Below are 25,252 nucleotides of genomic sequence, written 5' to 3' on the forward strand. Positions count from 1 at the left end.
GGGCCCGCCTCCCCGCGCGGCGGCGCAGGCGCAGGACGGGGACTCCCGCGGCGGCGTGCGCAACGGCCGGCCCCGAGCGCGCATGCTCCCGGCGGGAAAAAGCGCGCGGCCAGGGGAGGCGCCCCATTCGTCGACGCATCCGAGCCGCGCCCGCCTTCCCTTCCCGTCCCGCCGCCTGTCGCTGCGCCGCTGCGCTCGCGCCTGCGCAGTGACGTCCCAGCGGTTGCTAGGGGAACAGAGGCCCTAGTGATGGAGCCGGAATAAAGTAGGGGCGACGGGGGGCCGGGGAGGCGGGAGGGGCGGGGGGGCCGCCTGCTCCGAGGCTGCCCCCGGCTGTCGGGGCGCGGGGGGCTCCCTCCGGGCGGGGAGGGGGCGCTGCTCGCCCGGGGCGCGCCCCCCCCGCGCGGGCGCGGCGGCGGCGGAACTGCCCGCCACAAGACGGGGCGGCCGGCGGGCGGGGGGGCCCGGGGTCGCTGCGCTTGTGCTTGTGCCCCGGGGTTTCTGGCTCCTGCTCGGCCGGTAAAGGGAGTCGCGCCCCCGCAGGCGTCTTCATGCTGGCGAAGGACGCGCGAGCACCAGAGGCCGCCCCCGCCCGCCGCGTCGGACGGACCGGCTCCAGGTGGGCGCGGGGGCGCGGGCCGACCCAGGGCGTGCGGAAGATGCCAATGCAGCACATGCAGACTACGTGTAAACACGTGCCAGGCCATCGCATGCCAACACTGTGCATGCAAACATGCCAATGCCATGCAAACACGCTACATGTACATATAGTACATGCAAACATGCCAATGCCATGCAAACACGCTACATGTACATATAGAACATGCCAATGCCATGCAAACACGCTACATGTACATATAGTACATGCAAACATGCCAATGCCATGCAAACATACTACATGTACATATAGTACTTGCAAACACATGCCAATGCCATGCAAACACGCTACATGTACATATAGTACATGCAAACATGCCAATGCCATGCAAACACGCTACATGTACATATAGTACATGCAAACATGCCAATGCCATGCAAACACGCTACATGTACATATATTACATGCAAACATGCCAATACCATGCAAACATGCTACATGTACATATAGTACGTGCAAACGCAGGCCAATGCAATGCAGGCCAATCCAGTCCATGCCAATATATCACACTTAATTCCCATAAATGCAAATATATTATATGCAGGTGGCAAAGGTGCCAGCCTAGAAACCCGGAGACGGTGAGTTCGAGGCCTTCCTCAGGTATGAAAGCCGGCTGGGCGACCTTGGGCCAGTCCCCCTCTCTCAGCCCAGCCCTCCTCACAGGGTTGTTGTTGTGGGGAAACTAGGAGGCAGGAGTATTAGGTATGTTTGCCACCTTAAGTTGGTTAAAATATGTAAAAAGGGCAGGATAAAAATATAATAATATAGCAAATGTAACTACATTTCATGCAGATAGACTACGTTCAAGCACATGCCAATCCATGCACATTCCTTACACAGCGCATGCAGATATATGTGCCCATCTCCCACTTGCCTTAATGCTTGTTGTGTTTCTCTCTGCATTTTAATTTTTGCAGTTGTCATTATTTTTACTTTTAACGTCGTTTGCCACCCAGAGTCACTTGCTGAGATGGGCGGCTGTATAAATTGATTAAACAAATAAATAAAATAGAGTAAATGCAAATGTTTTAGATGGGCCTTTGACTTACCTTGACAGTTGCTTGCATTCAAAGCACGGGGTCAAAACACTGCAACCTTTGATCGTGAGAAATCTGTCGTTTTGCAAAAAAAACCTTGTTCTTTCTTCCCAGTTAGCTCAAGAGGGCAGGATGCCACACAAAATTGGGTTCATTGTTATAAGTTCATCTGGACATGAGGACGGCTTCAGCGCGAAAGAACTGATGGTTCATGCGCCAACGGTCAACGGGTGGAGATCACCAAGGTAACGCCCTAAGAAATTCTAGATATTTCAGTATGCTCTTGGGAGCATCTCACTAGAATCCTGAGCTTATCTTCCATTTTTATTGCATCCCTTCTTTTTTTTAAAAAAAAAAAAACTTGATTGATTTTCAGAGCGTAATTAAAATACAAAACAGTATAGGTAAAATAGAGAACTAAAGAAAAAAGAACTATTGAAGTGCAGAATTAGATAGAAAGCAGAAAAAGAAAGCGACTTCCAACCTTCTCCAATACAGATATAAATGCCGTTTATACAGATACAATCTCTTACCATTAACTAAACCTGAATAAGATTATTTCTATAAAATCAGACCATTTAATCATCAAAACCCAAAATCAAATCTCAGTTTTTCTCAGACACAAGCAAATAATCTAAAAGTAGTGGGCAAGTAGAAACAAATCCAGACACAGTGTTTTCGCTTATCAGTACTGTTAGCTTGGCCATTTGGGCCAATTCCATTAGTTTAATCATCCATTCTTCCACTTTAGGAATTTGTGAATCTTTCCATCTCTGTGCATATAAAAGTCTTGCTGCTGCAGTAATCATGTATAAAAGCAAAGTCCCATGCTGTTCCTCAAGCTGTGTCTCCATCATTCCCAAGAGAAACAGTCCTGGTTGTTCTTTATGCATCCCTTCTGCCTATCCCTCATTAAAAAATGCTTTGCCAAAAACAACAACAACAAACCAGCTAGCAAAAAATTTACCTTTTGTAATTTCTCTGGGTTTTTTTTTTAAATTTGGTAGCGTGTCTTTCATCTCCAATATTAGAAGATCAGAATTTAGAAAAGGTTGACATTCGGGATACTCCAGTGCTCAGGTTGGCTGGGTTGACACTACACTCAGCTGTAGCATGGTTTATTAAGTCTGATTTAACATTCTGATTACATTCAAAGAGGCAAAGTAGCAATGATAGCCTGCCTGGCCGGCATTACCTGTCTGCTGGGCGATATAAGAAACATATTAAGGAGCCATTTCTGGCTGGGAAGGAGTTGGTTCAAGCCCCAGAATTTAATTCTTTGTTGGTGGAAGTCTCTAATGGTGCCTTGGCCAAGTATTTACATAATTGTACCTTTTACAAATGCAGATGGGCCTTTTCCAGGACACCGCCAGTGCTTTCTGCTCTGCGGCCCTCGGCTGCAAGAAGATTCCCTATTCAGATAGAGTCTGTCCGTGTAGGGAGAAGAAAATAGGATCAGTGACTCATATCCTTTAACCCGCCCCTTTTATGAGCAAGCTAGACACCAAAGGACAACCCCGCTGACTAGAAGGTTTTGAGGGCAGCCCGCTGAATTTTGCCTCCTTTTACTGTTGAAGGACACCATCCCTAAATCTCGGCGCAAGTCGCTAGATTCTCCTCTGAGGCCATGTGAAAAAGCGCCCTACGGACAAAAAACACCAACAGCCTTAGAAAAGCAACATTTATATTTTATGTTATTTTCCTGTCTTAACTATTGCCTTATTCTTCCTCAATTATCTTTTTAAGAGCACCTAATCAAGGATTGTAAACCAGCCAATCAAGTAGATAGCTTCATAGATCATAGGCTTTGTATGTTTCGTTTTAGCTTTATAGGTTTTATGGGTCCTATGGCTACAATTTTTATGTTACGTTAAATGTATTCACTTATTGACTTACCTATATACAGTTGGGTTAGGATTATAGAGATATGGATGTTTCTTACATTTTATTGTCCTTCCTTCCTTCCTTCCTTCCTTCCTTCCTTCCTTCCTTCCTTCCTTCCTTCCTTCCTTCCTTCCTTCCTTCCTTCCCCTGGTCGCTGAGTGTAATAAAATACTCATTTCCTTTCAACCCAGGCAGGGGAAATTGAAGACCTCCATTTTTCTTCATTTTCAGGCTCTGTCAGTACCCCCAAGAAATAGTCCTCCAGATGGTAGAACGATGTAGAATTCGAAAACTGCAGCTCCTGGCTCACCAATATATGATCTCCAGCAAAATTGAGTTCTACATCAGCGAAAATCTGCCCGACTACTTTGCGCCCTATAAATCGGAGCGATTCCAGAGGCTGGGGTGAGCTTTCTCTTTCCTGAGCCGTGTCGGTATTCCTGCCCAAGTTCCTCTGGGGTCGCGTAGCAGAGGGGTCTTGCGAATGGGCACTGCCTGGCCGTGTAGCTGATTCAAGATCAGTCCCACTGTAAGAGCAAGTGCGTGCCTGGCACAATCCAGATAGCCAGACACCGATGCTAAGAGGCATGTTTGTGAATGCTAGTTGACACTGTTTCCTCCATGCTCGATAGGCCACAGGTAGTCCTCGACTTACGACCACAGTTGGGACTGGAATTTCCTTTGCTAAGCAATGTGGTCATTAAGTGAGTTGTGCCCCATTTTTATGGCCTTTTTTGCCACAGTTGTTAAGCAAATCACGTGGTCGTTAAGCAAATCTGGCTTCCCCCATTGATTTTGCTTGTCGGAAGCTGGCTGGGAAGGTCGCAAAGAGCAATCACATGACCCCAGGTGTTGTAAATACGTGCCAGTTGCCAAGCACCTGAATTCTGATCACGTGACTGCGGGACTCTGCAACAGTCGTAACTGTGACGGCCAGTCATAAGTCACTTTTTTCAGTGCTGTTGTAATTTCAAACGGTTGCTAAATGAATGGCTGTAAGTCGAGGACTATGTGTATTGTACAGTAACACAATAGTGTCGATATAAAGTAGTTGTTCAGGTGTTGGAAGCTCAGGGATGACTCTGGGTCCCTCTCTTTTTCGCTTTTAGTCGAACCTACATTGGGGATAAAATGGAAGGGGGGCTGAACTCTCAGAGGAGGGGTGAGGGATGAACGCAGGAAGGGTAACACAATATTATCAACCCAGAAAGACAGGCAGGGTCCGGATTTAACTCAAGCATCCTTGCCAAAGGAGCATTAGGCAAGAGTGGCTGTGCCCAAGCTGAGCTTCTCTTCCTCGCCAAGTGTCCTAACAGCCAGGAACCACGCTGAGACAAGGAGTAGGTCTCTAGTGTTTTATTACTGCTACATAACAGAGAATCCTAACAAACTGAAGAAGCGTGGGAAAACCCAGACAGATAAACCCCAAAGGCTAAGGCGGGCCCGATCTGTGTCTCTTTGAATGGCTGCTTAATTCCTCAGTACTACGCATGCGCTTTACAGCCTGGATGGGAGCCCCCTGCTCGCCATCCTCACTCATGACACCAAGGAGTGCCAGCCCATGGCAAGACTCTCCAAAGTGCCCACTGGCCTCCCTTCCCCACCTGGATTTTTATTTTAGATTCTTTGAAATAAATGAATGGGGAACCAGCAGGCTGCAGAGGAAAACATGGGTCCCTTTTTCAAGTGTCTCTCTGCCCACCGACCCACCCCACAGGCCCCCAAGGCATTCTTAATAATTTTTTTAAAAGAGGGGGGGAGGCTTGTAGCCCAGAGCTTGCCTAGAAGGATTCTTGCCTGTCCAGAAGGTGACCTGGAGGCCAGTGGAGAATATCCTGGCAGATAAAGGAAAGCGGTGAATGGGCCTGAACAGGGGCTCCTTGGCAGCTACAGCCCGCCTTCAGGATTCACGTATCCCCAATTCAGCATGCCGTGGGCACCAGGATTTAGGGCTTGTTCCCCACCTAAAATCCAGAGTGGAATCTGGATTTATTGTGGGCTTCTGACTCAAGGGCACAAGGAGGAGATGCGGCCAACTTCTCCACTTGCACGTTGCATTAGATAAATCAGGGCAAGAGCTTTCCTGGTTGGTTTTGCCCCCGGGAGGAGTTCTAGCTTAGCATCTGTGGACATCAGACGCCAAGAAGGGGCCTAGATCGTAACCTTGCACTTTTCAGTATATTTGCCACTTCAGGAAGGAAGGAACATAAAGCCGACCAGCCTCACTCTGTACAGCTGGCAGCCCCAGGTTTCAGCTGGCTGAAAACCTGGAATAGAAATTCCTTGTGCGTAGAAGAAGGAAGACCAGGCAGTGTGTCTCTCCCCCTGAGGTGGTTTTTTTAAGAGCAGGGACGGTACGGGAGGAGTGTTGAATATACAACCCCCCCATCCCTGTTGGCGCACGCTGCCGCCCACTGGAGCCTCCAGGAAAGGGATGCCCAGTTTTTCAGGAAGAGGGCTGCCTTTGGCCTTTGAGTGACCCTGACACCCCCCCCCCCAAAGGCCCTTGCATTTGATTAAATTAAACTAAATTGTCATTAAGCAAATATCGTCCAGGGGTACTCCTTTATGTCAAATCAACCATTCCAAATCAGTGGTCATTTTTTGGTATCCTGGGGAGGGACTTCCTTAACACGTGTGGAGCCTGCCTATGGCCACAGACCCTCAGCTTGGCCTCCTTGGCTCTGGGATGCTTAATGGGGATTTGAGAGAATTAAGGGATGGGTTAGGGCTTCGAGCAAATGAAGCCTCACTGCAGGGATTTGAAATCTCTGGGGTGTCCGAATGTCCTGTACAGAACCGCCTCGTGTGGAAAAGGTGGGAGCCCATCAAAGACACCCCCCCCCCCCCCAGTTGGCAGCTCACTAATTTCAGGCATCCTTTTCTCAGAATATAAAATGTTGAGCTCGGACACTTGCAGGCATGTGATAACCCATCGGTGACCAAGCGTTTGTGATACTTGTAAAATGTGTTTATCACAGGGTTAATCTGCATGAAACCCTTGTTTCTTCCTCTTTTTTTTTTGTCTCTTGCACAGTTACGTCTCTCTTTCTGATAACGAAAAGACTGGCTACAGGGCCCGCGAACTGAAATCGGTCTACGTGGATGCGGTTGGCCAATATCTAAAGCTGACATTCCACAAAAATTATGTGAATAGGTACAACTTGTACAGCCAGGTAAAATGAGTTCAACCCCAGGATGGCACCTGTGCTTTGCAGAACGTATTTTCCATGCTGTCTTCTTTTCACCAGGCCTTCTGCTTCATGCCTGCTTTGCTGCCCACCTCTCAGGGCTCACGGTTATTACAATGCGGTTGTGCACTTAAACAAGATCCAGCCGTTCCTTTCAGCAAACCCTGCTGAATTGTTGGGCTTTGCTTGCCCGCGTGGTCCTTTTTGGCAGTAGTCTTTCCCTGCTCTCAAATCAGCATCACAAGAGCTTGGAGGCCAGGGGAAATGTTGCCAGACCGGCTAGTTTTTCAAACTCTGGCAACCATATTTGGATGGCTTCTGTCCCAAATAGTAGTCAAGGCGTCTACCAATTTTTTAAAAAAATCTTGAAATTTCCAAAGGAAGATTACAAGTATTCTTAAAATGATTCAGGTTGGAAAGACCTGGCTAAAAAGGAAATTTTTATTCTGGATTCCTTTCCTGAAAGTGGAAGAGGGGAGCTGTGCACAAGGAAACACAATGCATTGCTTAAGAACAACATAGAATATTTCCCTAGCTGAGTATCATGATCTTTAAACCCCTTTCTCACCTGATGAAGATTTTTCTCAGAAGTGTTTTGCACACCCGTGGTTGTAAGTTTAATCTCTGGCCCCTTTGGGTTAACCGGGAATGTTTTCTTCCAGCAACCCAGAAGACCCACCCAGCTGGGTCTCTCTAGATGCATTGCTCGCATGGCCAAAGACGCTGTTGCCTAGGAGGTTGTGGAAATAGAAATCCATCAAGATTGGAAGCAGTAGCTGGAGGGAACACAATATAAAAATTATTGAGGTTGATAGAATATTCTGATTTAGAATGGCCAGAGAAAACCTTCTATACGGTGCACAAGCTTGCCTGGAAACAAAAATTAAATAGTTAATTTAATTTCATCGTTTTTTTAAAAAATACAATTAAATGGTTAACTCAGAATTTAAAAGTTGACTTTCCTACGCTGATTGTTAAAAATAGAATTGTTGGAAAGTAGCAGTTACTGTTTTGAGCTGCCTGTTGGATTCTTCTCTTGCTTTTCTTGAAACAAAGCATTTAAAAAAAAGAAAAGTCCAAAACTCCTTTCAAGGATGCCAGGAACTCCGCCATCTCTTTCTCGCTCTCGTTTTCCAGGTTGCTCTTGTGGCAATAAATATCATTGGAGAACCTGCGGACCTCAGCAGTGACAACACCCAGGTGAGTCTGGGACATCACGGGGAGGGAGAGGAAAATGCCAAAAGGGTCCTTCCTGTTCGCTGCCGGTTACGTGAACAGAAGATTTAGTTGTTCCACCGGGTCTAGTTTTAACTTCTGATGCAATGGCCGCCTGACGGTCCCTACAGTCAGCCGAATTGGGGGGCCGTGCGTGTGCGTGCCTGAAATTGGGGTAGAAAGCTGAGAATCTCCTCGGTGGGTCCTTCGTGAAAACTCGGGAGCATGGATGCCTGGCTGTCATGAGTAAGGATGGCGAGCAGGGGGCTCCCATCCAGGCTGTAAAGTGCATGCGTAGCACTGAGGAATTAGGCAGCCATTCCAAGAGACACAGATCGGGCCCGCCTTAACCTTTGGGGTTTATAGGTCTGGGTTTTTCCCACGCTTCTTCAGTTTGTTAGGATTTTCTGTTACGTAGCAGCAATAAAACACTAGAGACCTGTTCCTTGTCTCAGCGTGGTTCCTGGCTGTTAGGACACTGGCCCTCTGGGTGTGGCGGGACGATGCCTCCCAGCAGCTGAGAGCCACCGGTTGGGATGAAGCCAGGTGTGGCACCACCCCAGTGCAACCGAATCGCGGGCGAGGTGGCAGTGGGCTGAAGTGCCCCAGCAGCTTTGACTGTCGTGGCTGAGGGCAGATGGCGCTTGAGCTGCGTCTGATTTCAGAGTGGGTTTGAGGTCACTGGCAGCCCCGCCTCTGTTGGGGCGGCTTCTGCACCAGACACAGTCCCCTTCTGTTTAGATTTGCTCCCTGGAAGCTGATTCGACTGCCTCAGCCAGCCCCCCCCCGGCCCCCCTGACCTGGAGACCTCAGCGTTAGACCTTTTACCTGGCCGTGCTTGGCGTGACCCGTGGGAGCTGAAGCCCAATATATCTGCGTCGGAAGAGGCTCGCCAGGAGCATCAGCCTCCGAGCAGGGCAGCCACAGATTTTAAAGACCCCAAGATCTGCCATGCTTGGTCAGGATGCGCTCTTGTTTCACCTAACTGGCAGGACCAAGGGCTGGTATCAAGAGTAGTACCAGGAAAGGCTATCTAAAAATCCTTGAGGCACTGACGTTTTCAGTGAACGTTTGGGAGCCACGCCCCCAAAACAGGCAGCTGATTAAACAGACGCCTGGAGAATTGGCAGGGGGGTATATTTTAAGTTTCGATGTCATTGCTCAGCGCTGTGCCCATTCTCGCAAAAGCTTCTATGCTTCGTTGCTCTGTTTTGAAGTCTTGCAGGGAGAAGCTGATCGACCATTATCTAGGGAGCAATTCGGATGACTTGGCCTTCGAGAGGAGCTACCCTGGGTGAGAACAGCCCACTTGGGAAGCCTCCCCACCCCCCGCGCGGTTTTCCTTCCCTCCCCACCGACGCCTGCCCGCCAAGGGCACGCTGTGGGTGGAGAGCCCCCTCCGAGGTGCACTTCTCCCCTTCTTTCCAGGAAGGCCGATGCAATTTCCCCACTGGACGATCTGGCTTTCGACATGTACCAAGATCCGGAGGTGGCCCAGATAATCCGCAAGCTGGACGAGAAGAAGCACGACGCGGTGCGCCAGGAGCATTACGATCACGCCAAGAAGCTCAAGCAGGCCATTGCAGATCTGCAGAAGGTAATGGCCGAGCGGGGGCGGGGAGGGGTTCCAGGGGGAGACTCGGGAGGGGACACGGCGCCTCCGCAGGGGCCGATGGCCGCCCTGTGGCCCTCCTCCTGGAATTCCAAAGTATGTGAAGGATTTTTCCCCCTCGAGTCATGGATTCATCCTTTTGAATATCAAGAGTTCTGCTTGTTTGACTGGGGTAACACAGCTCGCTAAACACAGCTCGCTAAATTTAAGCGTAGGCCCGAAGCCATGAATAGGTAACCCTCCCTTAAGGGTGGGCTACCTCTTCATGGCTTCGGGCCTACGCTTAAGTGATCTGGAATGGCGGAGGCGGTGATGCAAAATTCATTAATTTGTTTAATCAGTCATTAATTTTCCCTGTCACGCACTCAGGCAGTCATTCACTCTGTGGGGTGGAGTTCAGAGGGGGGTTTTGCTATTTTTAAAACTATTTTATGCTGCCGTTTTTTCGTATTTCTCAGCTCGGAAGATCAGGAAGCTTAAGTCGCCAGCTTTCATCAGGGGCGCCAGGCGCTGCAAGAGCTGGACCTCGGGGGCACCTGTGATGCTCGTGCCTCAAAGAGCTTGGCCCTGGGTTAAATCACGATCTGTTTAGCCATGTTTGCTGAGTAATCTGCGAGGGAAAGATTGATGTAAAGTGCTACGCCCCACCTGCACCAGTTCACTGCCCCTGCCTGTTCTGTGAATGTGGCAAAAGCCTAGCGGAAGGTCTGAAAAGAACCAGCTGTTAACAGCTGTAATAGTCTGTTTTCCTCCATGCCTCTCTCAGCTGTTTTCGTGGATGGAAGGGGTCTTGGAGAACATCTGGACCCGCAGTTCTCAGCGGGGGCCATGTGGCCCCCAGGGAGCCATTTCTAGGGGGCCACAGTCTTTACATGATATTGAGTGTTTCTCAGCCTTGGCCAATTTAAGATGTGTGGGCTTCAACTCCCAGAATTCCCCAACCACACCCCAGTCCAGGAATCTTTTGGTCTGTGCACTCCTTCCCTCCGAAACGGTCCCACCCCTTCAGAGGAAAGATCCGGACCCTCCTCCTCTTCCTCTGGGGCTCGAAAGGCCCTTCCTGGCCTGGGCCGTGACTCTCCGGGCCCCCGTTTCAGGTCGGGGAGCGGCTGGGGCGCTATGAGGTGGAGAAGCGCTGCGCTGTCAAGAGGGAGGACTACGACCTGGCCAAGCAGAAGAAGCAGCAGATGGAGGAGTATCGCCTGAAAGTCTACCAGCAGCTGGAGCTGCACAACCTCCTGGACCCAGATCTCACTGTAAGTACAGGTAGTCCTCGCTTAACGTCCACAGTGGAGACTAGAACATCAGTTGCTGAGCAACGTGGTCGTTAAGCGAATCCAATCCGATATTACGACCTTTTTTGTGGCAGTCATTAAGCAAATCACCACGCTCGTTAAGCAAACCATGCAGTCATGAAACGAATCACGCGGTTCCCCACTGATTTTCCTTGCTGGAAGCTGGCTGGGAAGGTCAAAAATGGCAATCCCATGACCACAGGATGCTGCAACGGTCATAAATGCAAACCGGTTGCCAAGTGCTCAGATTGTGATCCCGTGACCGTGGGGACGCTGCGATGGTTGTAAGTGTGAGCACTGGTTGTAAGTCGGTTTTTTCAGCACCGTCATAAGTCTGAATCATCACTAGATGAATGGTCATTAAGTGAGGACTACCTGTAGAATATAATATTCCCTGGGAAGGAATCTCTTGGCCTCTGTCCATCCTTGCTGCTGGAAGCAGGTTACTCAGTATCACGGGGAACCCCCACCCACTTTAAAAAGCCACACCCATTAAAAATTCTGTTCTTCTCTCCTGAGACTGGCCAGTGGTTGGCGTTTGTGGGATATTTCTGGGCCCTCAGGAGTCTGTGGTTAGTTTAGATCGCTGTTGCTCAAACTTAGCAACTTTAAGATGTGTGGACTTCAACTCCCAGAATTCCCCAGCCACCACGGCTGGCTGGGGAATTCCAGGAGTTTAAATCCACACATCTTAAAAGAGGCCAAGGTGAGCCACACCGATTTAGATGAACAGTTTCAAAGAGGCTGGCTTTCTTTCGCTTGCCAGCTTGAACCTTGGCATGCCTTGTTTTGTGCCAGGAGCCATTCTGGGGACAGAGGAGAAGCCAAAAGTCAGCTGCCCTTGGCACCACGGGCAGAGAGAGAAGCCATCGGGGGCTCTGCGTGCGGCTCGTCTCTTCCTCTGGCTGTCCAGAGAGGATGGTTGGGGTTTCTTGTTGATTTGATTAATTTCGGTTGAAACCGCAAGGGAAAACGCCAGCTTGCACTTGGCATGTAGGTCAGAGCTGCCCTTTCGCTATTGTTGTGCAAATGAATGAAGGAGCCTCTCCTCTCTCGTTGACTCAGATCCGGCGGCCGCCCGAATTGCCCCTCGAGCCCATGGCTCACCCCACCACCACCCTGCAGCAGAAGAAGCCGCTGCCCTCCCCCTGGCGGGAGAAAGCAGAAACGGAGATTCCCATGCCATTGCTGCCAGAGAAGCCCCCCGAAGCCCCCTTGCCCGAGCCGGATGCCTCTCGGTCCTTCTCTCCCCCGCTGGCCCAGGCAGCCTCCGTCCCTGTGGAGGCCTTCCCAAAGATCAGCGTAAGTTTGGGGCACCCTGCAGGGCCCTTTCCTGCTTCTCCAGTCCCTTGCTTTAGTCGCGCACCCTCTGATCGCGCTGGGTAGCTGGTGGGGAGGACGGAAGGGCATGCCGAGACCAGACACTTCAACCTGGGGAAGAGACCAAGGTCCCAAGACACGCGGCGAGCAGGCGTGGCCAGATGAGAAGGCAAGGGCGAAAACATTCATAGAATATTTCCTCCTCCCTTCCTGCCCTCCGTCCCTTCCTCCCTTTTCCCTCCTCCTCTCTCTTCCCTTCCTCCCTTCCCTCCGCCCCTCCATCCTTCCCTCCCTTCTCTCTCTTCCCTTCCCTCCATCCCTCCCTCCCTTTTCCCTCCCTTCTTCCCTCCTTCTCCCTTTTCCCTTCCTTCCCTCCCCCCCTCCCTTCCCTCTTTTCCCACATGGATGTTTGACTTTTTCTTCATGGAGCACTTTTTTGTACCAACGTGAAAGGAGAAATACCAGGCAGGTTCTCACGGGAGAACTTTTTTCACAAATCTGTCCCGACCTTCCCATCTCCAGCCATGGAAACAAGCGCTCCCCCGCCCCATTCTCCCCTGTGCAGACACAGCCCCTCCCCGCCTTTGTTGCGAAGCGTGCCCCCAAGTCCTGGAGGCTGCTGGGCGCTGGTTCTGGGAGCCGCAGCCTGCAGGGCATCAAGTCGAGGAGGAGCAGCCCGACCCGGCCGCCCACCTTCGACCGCCCAACTGACCAACCGCGGGGCTGTTCTCTCCCAGGTCGAGTTCCTGCCTTACGACGAGCGGCCCCTCCCTGCCATCCGCAAGCAGCAGGAGGAAGGCTTTGCCTTGCTGGAGCCCGAGATCGGCGAGGAGGACCCTGGTGACACGCCAAGGAGCGGTGTGGTCGGCGAGCCGGAGCCTCTGACGGAAAAGGCCCTGCGGGAGGCCAGCGCATCCATCGATGTCTTCGGGGAAGTTCTGGTAAAGCGGGGGGAGGCTGGGCTCGGGGTCAGGAAGGGGCGGCTTGGGCTTCCTTTAGCAATTTGACTTTGGGGTCAGAGGGTGATGGAGGGGGGCGAGGAGAGTTGCCGAGAGAGGAGCAAGAGTCCCCCGTTGGGGGAGATGGGCGGTGACATAAATTTAATAAATAAAAAAATAAAAATCCAGGGAAGCATCCAAAGAGGAAGAGGCAGGAAGCCAGTAGAAAGGGCGGGGTGGGATAGGATCCTTTGCGGGGTGTCACCCAGGAGCAAACCCGCTCTTCCCCTTCCCGGGGGGTGGGGGCAAAGGGGCAGCTTCGGGGCTTGGGGTGGAGGCCAGTCCCCAGCCGCGCCCTGCTCCTTCCCACCTTGCTTTCCCCAGGTGGCCGGGGCCTACTCCAAGACGTGGTCCTACCGTGAAGACTCGCTGCTCGCCATCTACAAAAAGATGGCAGAGGCTTCCACAAGCACGCCGAAGGAGGAGCTCAGGAACATGCTCCGGGGGGCCGTCTTCCTCGTCGTGAGGGCCATCAAAGACATTGTCTCTTCGGTGAGCGGATACCGAAGGATGGAAGCGGGGCAGCCGCCTGGGTTGGGGTCGAGAAAAATTGACGCCCGGTTTTCATCCAAGCATCCTGGTTCCCCAAAGCTCTGCCCCGTTCCCTCTTTTCCCAGGTGTCGTGTGTCCCGCTGATTGGTTTGGGCTCGTTGAAAACTAAATGACTCGTTTGGGTGGTTCTGTTACTGCGATTTTTTTTTTTTAACACGGCAGGTTTTCCAGGCCTCCTTAAAGTTGCTAAAAATGATCATCACGCAGTACGTCCCCAGGCACAAACTGGGGAAGCAGGAGATCATTTTCTGTGTGGAACGGACCTTCCCCAACCTTCTCTCCAGGACAGGGGACTCCTCTGCCCGCCTTCGGATGGCAGCTGCCAACTTCATCCAGGTGAATCTACCTGCAGGGAAACGTTGTCGGATTAAGATTCCCGATCAGGGTATCTCAACCTTGGCAAGTTCAAGATGCGTGGACTTCAACTCCCAGAATTCCCCAGCCAGCACAGAATTCTGGGAGTTGGAGTCCACGCATCTTGAACTTGCCAAGGTTGAGATACCCTGTTCTAGATGGAACATCTCTTCTGGACCAAGGATGTCCAGCTAGCTGCCATTTCATCGGTAATTTCATCTGTAATTCCCCAAGTGTGGGAAGGGCCCCGTTTCATGGTTACGTTAACACCATGGCTTTTAAGATCGCTGGGCAGTATTTATAGTTATATTTAATTTTTGTTACTGTCTTTATTGTTTTAGATTATGACTGGTTTTATTGTTGTTAGCCGCCCAGAGTCACTAGTTGGAGATGGGTAGCAGTATAAATTGAATAGATAAATAAATTTGCACACACACGCGCGCACACACACAGGCATTACCACCCAGAGTCCCTCTTTTGGGGGAGATGGGTGGTAATTAAATTTGAATAATAATATTCAATAAAATTTGAATAATAAATAAATAAATTACAGTTATTTTTAGGCTGAAACAAGCAAGATGCCTTAATGTGCTTATTAACATTGATTGCACCACTAAAAATCATTCTTTTCCTCTCAGAGGGGCCTGCAAACATGGGTCCTGGGCGTGGGGGGGTCACATGTAGGAAGTGTCCTGTCCCTCCCTATTCTTGCTATATGCTCCAAACAAATCTTTCCAGGCTTAAGATGAGCCCAGGAAAGCTCTCCTGCCCCCTGACTCGCCCAAGCCGCCTGCCGGCCAATAACCTGCCCTGCTCGCTTCCCCTGTCCAGGAGATGGCGCTCTGCAACGAAGTGAAGCCTCTTCAGGTCATACCTGCCCATCTGGTGCAGCCCCTGAGGCCCAACTGCCCCACGCACCTTGCCATGAGCCAGGTGGAGTTGGTGGAGCGCTTGCTGAGAGACCTGGGGACCGAGAACTCCGGCTTCACCGTCGATAACGTCATGCGGGTAAGGACCCGTTCTCCTCCCCCTCGCGTTCTCAGATTCGAGCCAAACGCAGGGCTTTCCCAGTGGAATACAACACCGGCCCTCTACTCTCAGGCGCGCTGAAGCCTCTTTTTTTAGACAGTCACAACACTTCTGTGGCACATGAGGGGGCCACGGGCGTGAGTATCTCCGCAACACTCCAGATCCTAGGTGGTGGTGGTGGTGGTGGTGGTGATGCAGTCTCAGACTTGAACCTGCTCTGAACGCGGTTCCATCTTCCTTCCATCTCAGTTCGCAACTGGAGCTCTGGAGCACCGTGTGTTCGAGGTGCGGGAAACAGCTCTCCGGATCATCTTGGATATGTATCGGCAGCACCGGGACAGCATCCTGGACTACCTTCCCCCTGATGACGCAAACACGCGCAAGAACGTGCTGTACAAGACGCTGTTTGATGGGTTCGCTAAAATAGACGGCCGACTCACGGAGGCCGAACTCAGAGTGAGTGTGCAGCGACCGCGAGAACTCTGCACTTAACCCCAAGAAAACGTAAGGCTCGTGTGGGCGTTTTGAGGCTCTGCACGGTTCATCCTTCGCCCGGTACGTACCGTTGAGAAATCCAAGTATGGAGCCCATCCGAAGAGCGTGTCTGAGTTGGGTTCTCCCCGCCCAGCTCCGTTTCCCCACAAAGGGGAGGTAGGAGGAGGAAACATTCTTAAACGTAGCACTCTTCCCATGGCCAGTTGGGGCCAGGCCGTTTAGTCTGTCAGATAGAAGAGCTACAGGGGGCCAGCATCTGTCCTTCTCTTCCTTTCCTACCATTTTCCTAGCTGGCTATATACAGGTAGTCCTCGACTTACGACCACAATAGGGACCAGAAAATTTGTCATTAAGCAAGGCATCACGTGACCACACCCCATTTTACAGCATTTTTTGTGCTGGTTGTTAAGTGAATCATCCCCTTAAGTGAATCGTGTGGTTGTTAAGTGAATCACACAGTTGCCCATTGATTTTGCTTGTCAGAAGCAGGCTGGGAAGGTTGCAAATGGTGATCGTGTGACCCTGGGATGCTGCAACCATCATAAATACATGCCGGTCGCCAAGTGCCCAAATTTGATCACGTGACTGCAGGGACGCTGCAACGGTCACGAGTGTGAGGACTAGTTGTAAGTACTTTTTTTTCGGCAGCGGTGGCGCTAAACAAATGGTCGTAGGTCAAGGACTACCTGTACTTCTAGAAAGTTCATTAATCAAGATGAATTGGAGGGGTCTCCCCTTCTTGCTCTAGGACTTTAGCTTAACGTCTGCCATCAATTGTCCGTTTCCCTTTCAAGTCATTGAAGGGAGCGACAGTCACCATTGCAACAGCGAATTCCGTTAAGTTCTGTTGCTCCCTTGCTGTCAGCTTCTGCTCCTGCTCCCTAATCAATGCCAGTCAGAGTTACTGTAGCCCACCCAGCATCTGGGGAGCCAGGCGGCCTATAAAAATTATCGATGAATAGCCAGATCATTCCAGGATTTGCCCAATGGGCATCCTTTTTACCATGCCAGCTAGAAACTCCAAGGGTCCTGCTTCTGCAACGGGGGGTAGTGTTTCAGGACTGGGCACAGGAGCCCCCAGGGCGTGGCGTGATGCTGGCTCAGGGCTCCGTGGCTGTCAGCTGGTTGTTTGCACAGGCCCAGAAGAAGATGGCGACAGACAAAGCAGAAAGGGAAAAGGGGGGGGAGATCAAAGCCTTGCAAGGTCAACTGGCAGCCCTGAAGGAGATGCAGAGAGAAGCCCAGGCTGCTGAGGTATCCCGGGGGTTTCAGAGACGTCCCAGACGCAACGCCCATCACCCCCAGCCAGCAGGGACCGTGCCAGATGTGGCGGGAGTTGGCATCCAGCACATCTGCAGGGTGTCGTCTGGCTGGGGAGGCCAGCTCCTGTCTCCTGCTGTTATGCAGAGGAGCACCAGATTGCCAACTGCTCCTCCGACTGGTTTCTAGTGCATCGCACCCAGTGAGCCAGGAGCTGCCCCCCTTTTCTGGCCTGCCGGCGCAGGGGTGGCAAAGACTCTGCATTTTGGAGGTGGGGAGCTCAGCTCTAGATTCTCTGAAGGCAGTTCCATCCCTGATCTCTGAGAGGGTAAAGGGAGAACAACGAGCCAGGAGACAGGGCAGTCCTGCCCACCTCGCTGGGGATCTTGCCTTTCTACGTGGCCAAACTGGAACTCACCCAAAGGGAGACCATCCGGAAGGGAAACCAGGACCAGAGTTAGAGATGCACCGCTTGGGAAATAGGAGGCTCAGAGGACATATGATGGTGGTAGGCCTTTACAGGTAGTCTTTGACTTATGCCCATTCGTTTAGCGACCATTTGAAGTTATGACAGTGCCAGAAAAAGTGACTTACGGCCAGTCCTCACGCTTATGACCGTCGCAGCATCCCTGCAGTCACATGATCAAACTTCAGGCGCTCGGTAACCGGCTCACACTTACAATGGTTTCAACGTTCTGGGGTCACATGATTGCCATTTGCAATCTTCCTGGCCAGCTTCTGACAAGCAGAGTCAACGGGGAAGCTGGATTCACTTAATGACCATGGTGATTCGCTTAACGACCATGGCCAAAGGCTGTAAAATTGGGAGTGACTCACTTAATAACCCCCTCGCTTAGCAACGGAAATTCCAGTCCCAGTTGTGGTCGTCAGTCGAGGACTACCTGTATAGATGTAACTGTTGTGTGGAGACAGACAGTCTCTGCTGCTCCAACAGGACAAATAGAAAGCAAACCTGGGCTAAATGTTAAGATGAACTTCCTCACGAAAGGAGCAGCAGAACCAGCTGCCTCAGGCACCAGCAACGCTTTTCTGCCCGGCGGTCTTTACACCAGCTCCGAATGGCGCCCTTAAGGGATCTTGCAGTGGCAGTGACTATGGGGTGGGCAAGATGAGAAAAAAGGACACGCTTCCAGTTTAATAATTAAGAACAGCTCCAACGGCAACAATTCTTTGATCTGGAGGAACAGCTTTTCCACGGATAACTTGGCTCTCCGCAAAGATCAGGGTTTAGTGATCCTGTTGCATCGGCTCCCTTTTGACTTTCTTCCTTTCTTCTTAGGAGAAAGAGAGCGATTTCCAGAAATCCAGGAATCAAGGTACCTTTGTTTTTTTAAGGCTTCTTAAGTTTGCTGTGACAGCAACCCAACTCTATCAGGCGTGTTTCTGACAAAAATAGGGAGGGATTGTCCTGAGATTTCATCCAGGTGGCTCAGGAAGGAGAGCCATCCAGAAGCGGCTTTTAAGATCGTTGCATCGCATCCAGCTTCTGTTAGTCCTGGGAGGAGACAGAGCGATGCGGATCAGTGCGGTCCTTTGCTTACTGGGGTTTTTGGTCTGCCCTGCGGCCCTTCCCCACCACACCCCCAGCCACAGCATCCGAGGTCCTTCCTGTCCTCCTCTTGCCTTCAGTAGCCACGGGAGAAATGGAGGAAAGCCCAGCACCCGTGGTAGCTCCAGCATTGGCAGGACGAGAGGTCTCCCTTACCCAGTGGTGGGGCTTGCTTCCCCCCATGTGTGAAGATTCCCCAATGCAGTGGTTGAACAGCCTGCCTTTTCTTCCTCCTCAAAGTGGAAACACCCAAAAAGGCCACGCAGCTCGTGACTGCGGACGTTCCCGAAGATCATTCTTCCGTGGCAAATTACCTGGACAAGTAAGTATGAAAGCAAACGGTGCCTCACTGGCCCCGGGGGTGTGCAGGTGGACAGTAAGTCCAAACTGCCTGCCCTGAAGGACAGCGAGCGTTCCTCCCCTCCCCAAAGATAAGATCCAGTGGGGGTGGGGTCTCCAGATAGTATGACGCCAACCAGGGTCACACGTCATGCCAAGCCCAGACCCGACAATCCACCGTTAGGGTTAGCATGATTTGTACACCCTGTTGGAAACTCGGGGTACAGAAACACAGCCCAAGAGGCCTTAGCCAGCCCCCCAGCCCTGTGGCCCCCCGGGGAGGGGCCTAGAAAGCCACATGGATTCTTTAAGCCCTGCAGAGCCTTCAGGCACCCATTTTGCCCCTTAACCTCCCGCCAGTGGGTCTTGCCCTGCAGTCCCCGATGCTCTTGCCCTCGCCAAAGCCGCTTCGTTGTAATTCAGGGTTCGCAGCTCAGCCAGTCCTGAACTGACTGAGCTGTCACACAGCTCCCACTGTAGTAGGCCTTGCCTCCAGTACCTGCTCACCTTCAGTTTTCCCAGCTGGCCTCCTGGCAGTAAGAAAAAAATTGGACCTGCTAGCGAGAAACATTGGAGTGGACGTCTTGTGGCTTTGGACCCATCTTTTCAGAGGAGCTTAACTCTGGGGCCCCAGCAGCTCCCGTGCCCTGACCTTTGCTTTCGCTGTTCTTCGTGCCAGCCTCTGCATCTTCTGCGGCGAAAGGGACGAATCCTTCACGGAGGAAGGGCTGGATCTCCATTACTGCAGACACTGCCCAATGCTGACCAGATGCGACTTCTGCAAGCAGGTGAACGTGTCCTTACTCGCTACCACGGGCTGCCCTCGTGGCCCTTCACAGCAAGACACAGAACAAGGAATTATACATATTTCAGTACAGCCACTCCTCATTCAGCGGCCACCTTGCTTAGTGACCGTTCCCAAGTACGACTGTTTTTTTAAAAAATCGTTTTCCGACGACTGCGGAGGCTTACGGCCCAACTTCACACGCCTGGCGACAAGGCGCGTGGAGCAAGGGTCACTCGGTCGTAGCTCTCCAAGAGGACTTTATCAAAACGAGACGGCGGCAACCACTGGCCTTGGCAGCATCTCTCAGCCGCGCATCCGCTTAGCAACCATTCCACTTAGTAACCATTGCACTTCTGACTTAAGGGATGGATTGCAGTGGCTAAATGAGGAGAGGGTGCGTGGCGTGTATGGATTAGAGGCAAAGAACAGAATCTTCAAAACGGCAGTAAAATTTTCTTATTGCGAGTCCAAATGGTTCAAAGAATCGGCAGCCTGGACCGAGCTGCTCCTTGTTCTGTATCGCTCAGCCATGCCCGGCTCCCTTTCATTCCTTTCTCAGTCTCCCCACGGCCTTTCCCAGCCCCAGATGACGGCCACTGCTCTGACTCCTCTTCCAGAGACCCCCCAAATCTGATAACAATCGACAGCTGCCTTCATCCACCGTTTCTGGCATGTGCCTTCCACCAGCACTCAACCCCAGGCAGAGCATCTCCTTTTAACATTTTTCTTAGGCTCTGTCAGCCCGACAAGGTAGGCCAGCCTAAGAAACTTGACGCCACAGAGGTCAGGACTGCTTTTCTTGAAACAGCTCTAGGAACAGAGCCTTGCAAGTCTGAATGCGTTTCCCCCTCCCTTTGTCTTCAGGTGGGCTAGGGAGGGGCTGATCTGAGAGGTTTTTCTCGCGTTACATTCTTGGCCCGGCTCAAGCCCCCCGTATCTGACCGTTGCCTGGGTAGCGGCTCTTCCTCCTGTCCTTCAAGGCCGTTCCCGATGCCCTCTACGGGTTCCTTCAGTGCCTCCTCCTCCTCCTCCTCCTCTTTAAGGTCAAGCATATTTGCAAACTGTTCTAGGAATCTGGGGATGAAGAGGTCACAACTTCCCAAACGCTGGCCAGTTAGTGCTGTGTAAAAGCTAGTGGCCGACAGAGGCCTCCTGGGCAGTGCCCCAAGCCCTGGGAATGCGGGCATGGCATGATTCAGGGCGGGAGGATACCTTCTGCCGGCCCGTTTCTCAGGCCAGGAACTCTTCTCTCCCTGCTGGGGCAGGTGGTCGAGATTGCCAGCCTGACGGAGCACTTGCTGACGGAGTGTGAGAAGAAGGACAGCTTTGGCAAGTGTTCCCGCTGCTGCGAGGCCCTGCCGAAGGATGAGCTGCCCCGGCACATCAAAGGGAGGGCGTGCAATCGTAAGTGCTTCTGATCCAAAGAACGAGGCTTGATGGTGGACAGGGTATCTCTCGGCGTGCGCATTCACACAACGTGGACACACCAACCAAGGAACCCACGGCTGCTTCCAGCTGCGCCCCAAACGGGGGGCAAAGAAAAGCATTGGGCTCCGTTTGATTTTACTTACAAGTCGACGTAGCTGCCGTGATCCTTTCAGTTCGGTATTTGATGATTCTCCTCTTCCGTCGCATTAAATGTGGGTTGGGTAGTGATCTTTGGAGGCTCGCAAGTGACCCTGAGGACTGTGTGTGTCCCTGAGCCTTCACATTGGGGGTGTCTCTGAGGCAGACTTGCTCTCTTACAATGCTTTGTATACAGGTAGTCCTCACTTGGTGATGGTAATCGGGACCGGAATTTCCACCGCTAAGCAACGTGGTTGTAAAACGTGATGTCGCATGACTGTGCCACTTAGCGACAGCAGTTCTGGCAGCCCCTGGTTACCGTCATTAAGCAAATCACCGTGGGTTATTAAGCAAGGACCTCACATGGCCCTCATTTCCTGCCGGCTTCCCCATGACTTTGTTTGTGGGAAGCCACCAGGGAAGGTCGCGAATCACGACCGTGCAACCGCCGACACTGCGATGGTCGGAAATCTGGACCAGTCACCGGGCACCTGGATCATGATCACGTGATCGTGGGGGCACTCTGACGGCCGCAACTTTAAGGACTGGTCATAAGTACCACTCATTCAGCACCATCGTAAGTTCGAACGGTTGCTGAATGAGTGGTTGTTAACCAAGGACCGCCTATACTGCTAAAACGAAGGCAAATGAGCCAGTGAGAAAAATTGCGGGCTCATGTTTCAGTGTTTCCTACACCAGAGGCCCCCTATGATGCCAATAAGCATCATGGAACCTGCATTTGCCAAGATGGCTTTTGGGAGAACAAGGGCGAGTGTGTTCAGGACACCTCTCCCTGGCAGCCAAAATAAACCCAGCTTAGTCTGTACTGCCAGCTGCGTTAAGGTTCTGCGTCTTTTCCTGGATTACCTGCCAGGGCAGCCCAACCCTTTCATCCAAAAGGGTGACTTATTGAGGCTCCAGGTGAGCTGAAGCATCCGGGTACCTACCTGTAATGCGCTGCGCATCCCAGCGGGTGGAATCCCACCGTCCTCCTGGAAGTCTGGAGGCAGAAAGAAACCCTTAAAATTGTTCTTTGGGGGCACCCCAAAGCCAGCGTTCCTTTTGCTTTACCGCCCCCAAGGACAGAGTTCCTGTTTGCAGAGAAACCCACACGGGTTGTGTGGATAGAGACTCCTTGCATCCCGGACTCCCCCGCCCTCTGATATTTTCCTCTCTTCCTTCCAGCTGCCAAACCTGAAAAAGCGGCCAATCGTTGTCCGTTGTGCCATGACAATTTTACACCTGGAGAGGAGGTGAGAGTGTGGCATGGACTGTGATTGGAAGCCTGGCTGCCACTGAAGCACCAGCCTGCTGAGGGTTGTGAGCCCGTCACCTCGCAATCTGCCTCATCCCTCTTTGTTATCGCTGTAAACCCACGCTGGCTGGGGAATTCTGGGAGTTGGAGTCCACACATCTTAACGTCGCCGAGGTTGAGAAACACTGCTATAAACCATCTGAGCCTTTTTTCTCTCCCCCTGCAGGCCTGGAAGGTGCACCTGATGGGCAAAGATGGCTGCCGCATGAATCCGAGGCGCACTCATTTCTTGAACAAGAGCATGCCAACACAGTCAGTCACCGGTACGGACCTCTCACGTTTTCCTCTCTCCAAAACTGGGGTGCCGTCCTCTCTCCCCATACTTCTCAAGGCTGTATGTTTGGGCTGCACAATGTAAGCCTGGCACATCTGGCCGGGAACCCATGTCTCACCGGGGCCCTCCAGGCGCTCGATGGCAGCTTCCCCCATCCGTTGCAACGGGCTGTGCTGTCTGGAGCTCCTGAAAGGGGGAGGCGGCACGTGGCAGCCCCCCCTCCCCATTTTCTCCTCTCTCCCTCCAAGGGGCCCTAAACTTACCCAGCCCCCTTCGTCTTCTGCTTCTGCAGGCCGGGTGGCCGGAACTGTCCTGAACCGATCTGGGCCCGTGGGAACGAAACTGCGCTCCCCCACGGTTGGAAGCAAAATCCCCACCCCTCGAGGAGGCTTGAATAAAAACACTGGCAGAACGTATGCAAAGCGATGACACGGATCCCTTCTTTCCCGTCAGCCCCGCTTGCTTTTTCGCTGCAGCACGGCTTGCGGGGGAGAGCAGCGGTCCGAAAGTCGCCCTCCCGATGCTCCGCCAATCCCTCCTCCTCATTTAGGGTTGCTGCACTGCACTGTCTGTGGGTTCTCTCTACCCCAAGATTGCATCAGCCCCTTAGAGGCAGAAAAGCCATATGTCAGAACCTCCATCCTGCGTTCTTTGGGCTGTGGTATGATACAGTCTTCCTTGGGTCACAGAACCCAGGGAGGGGGGACCTTCGTGTGCCTGCTTCTCTCCCACGCAAGCTTCGGTTCATTTTCTCTGGACCAAGTTGGTTCTCTGATTTTAGTGTAATTGGCCAGGGTTGTCTAACTGCAGTTCAGATGAGTTTTTGAAGACAGGAAAAGGACAATCTAGATGCAGGTTAAAGCCATTGCTGGACACAGCCCCCATTTCTGCCCCATTTAAGGGCACTGGTTTTTCTCCTTATGGCCCATTTGCTGCTCTCGGGGGGTGCTTGGGGTGAGATCTTCCTAGGGAATTGAGCGTTTAATGTCTCCTGGCATCTGCTCCCCGAAGCAGCCCCCTAGGAAGGACCAGCTCTTTTCCTTGTTTATGAGGAGATGTGCCGGGAATGTGGATTTAAAGACCCCAAACCAGCCATTAAAAAGGTGGTTTTGGTCCCCACCGTGGGCATCCATGTTTTCTGGAGGATCACACTTTAGCATATTCCCTGGGAGAGGAGCTACAGCAGGGGCCGAAGATAAGATTAGAAGCTAGAGGTAGATCTCTGGGTGATCTTTGGTCAAGTGGTAAAGGTTTGCAAGCCCTGTTGCTTAAGGGTAGGAACCATTAAAAGGCTTCTCATCTCACACACAGCACACACACACACACAGACACCCCAAAGGCAGGCAAAACCAAGTTCTGAAAAGTAAAAATTAAATGTGTGAATTGCCACCACAGTTTGGCAGCGCAAACCAGTTCCTGCCCCTGAGCATCCTATTTTCCCCTTCGCCCAGCCTTGCACCCTCCAGATATCAGACTACAAGTCTCCCTTTTCCCTAACCAGCACGTCCTTGCTGGCTGAGCACAGCCGAGTGCCATTGCTGGAGGAAGGAGAGCAAGGGGTTGTATTCTGATTCCCTCTCCTCAGCACAGCAACAGATACCCTGATCAGGAAAAAAAAGCTGAGGAGTCAGCCTCTTAGCAGCAAAGGAGGTTGTGCTGCAGGTGGTCCTCACTTAACGACCACAATTGGGACCAGATTTTCCGTTGCTAAGCAAAGCCGCTTCCGATTAAGCGAATCTGAACCGATTTTACCTTTTTTCCGGTGGCCGTTAAACAAATTGTGCAGTTCCCCGTTGATTTTGCTTGCCAGCAGTTGGCCAGGAAGGTCAAAAATGGGAATCTTGTGACCATAGGACACTGCAACGGTCATAAATGCGAACCGGCTGCCAAGCGCCCAAACCATGACCGTGGGGAGGCTGCGACGGTCATAATTATGAGGACAAGTCGTAAGTTGTTTTTTCCAGCACCGTCATAACTCTGAACCACCACTAAACGAATGGTTGTTAAGTGAGGACTACTTGTACTTACTCCACTGACATGGATCTAAGAAAGACAAGAGGGAGAGCTGAATAGAGGCAGTAAATGGGCAAAATCTCAAAATCTTTCCAAGCACGGTTGATAACCATGGCTGTGCTGAGAACTCTTCAAGTGTGTGTGTGCGTGTGTCTGTATATGCAGCTCTCCAGTTTCCAGAGAGACCTTTTCGGCTTCACTCTGCCTTTTTAGCCTTGAGGAGTGGAGTTCAGGGGGTTACTCTCAGTGTACCATCTAAATAGGACATCTTTGCTCAGGATTCCAGCCCCCTTGGGGGCCGCGCCAGAGGAGTGGGCAGAATGATCCGCAGTTCCGTTTGGGAATGCAGAAAGGGAAAACTAAACAGCTGGGCAAGGAGAGTGGAAATCAGTCATAGAATACTAATCAAGTAGGGAAAAATTGGTCTTGGTCCTCCCAGCCCTCATTTGAGGTTTTTTTTTTAAAAATGCATCTTTTTTTAACAAACT

The 25,252-nt window shown here is 51.7% G+C and overlaps 2 protein-coding genes across 6 annotated transcripts in view; one reads left to right on the top strand and one right to left on the bottom strand.

The window, feature by feature from the left end:
- The first annotated feature begins 142 nt into the window (after positions 1 to 142).
- On the top strand, positions 143 to 24,899 carry CEP104 (centrosomal protein 104). Of its 5 annotated transcripts, none has more exons than XM_063317422.1 (22): positions 172 to 265; positions 544 to 619; positions 1,810 to 1,940; positions 3,811 to 3,984; positions 6,617 to 6,755; positions 7,908 to 7,970; positions 9,203 to 9,279; positions 9,414 to 9,582; positions 10,695 to 10,853; positions 11,958 to 12,194; positions 12,950 to 13,153; positions 13,535 to 13,702; positions 13,925 to 14,098; positions 14,948 to 15,124; positions 15,395 to 15,601; positions 18,201 to 18,237; positions 18,711 to 18,792; positions 19,489 to 19,597; positions 20,862 to 21,000; positions 22,348 to 22,415; positions 22,644 to 22,740; positions 23,044 to 24,899. In XM_063317422.1, exons 3-22 carry the CDS (start codon positions 1,828 to 1,830, stop codon positions 23,178 to 23,180), a joined length of 2,730 nt encoding a protein of 909 aa, XP_063173492.1. In that variant the 5' UTR covers positions 172 to 265; positions 544 to 619; positions 1,810 to 1,827; the 3' UTR covers positions 23,181 to 24,899. The 5 variants fall into 5 exon arrangements, with proteins under 5 accessions (XP_063173494.1, XP_063173492.1, XP_063173493.1 ...); XM_063317423.1 differs by having other exon boundaries at positions 1,814 to 1,940; XM_063317424.1 differs by lacking the exon at positions 544 to 619 and having other exon boundaries at positions 143 to 265; positions 1,814 to 1,940.
- The window catches only part of LOC134507016 (ATP-dependent RNA helicase DDX19B), a 445,506-nt gene continuing 430,823 nt past the window's right edge, over positions 10,570 to 25,252 (bottom strand). The window contains exon 13 of the transcript XR_010068863.1: positions 10,570 to 10,581. The gene's annotated coding sequence lies outside the window, so the exon portion shown is untranslated. The remainder of the gene's footprint in view (positions 10,582 to 25,252) is intronic.

This window comes from Candoia aspera, chromosome 18, assembly GCF_035149785.1.
Source record: "Candoia aspera isolate rCanAsp1 chromosome 18, rCanAsp1.hap2, whole genome shotgun sequence".
Lineage (NCBI taxonomy): Eukaryota > Metazoa > Chordata > Lepidosauria > Squamata > Boidae > Candoia > Candoia aspera.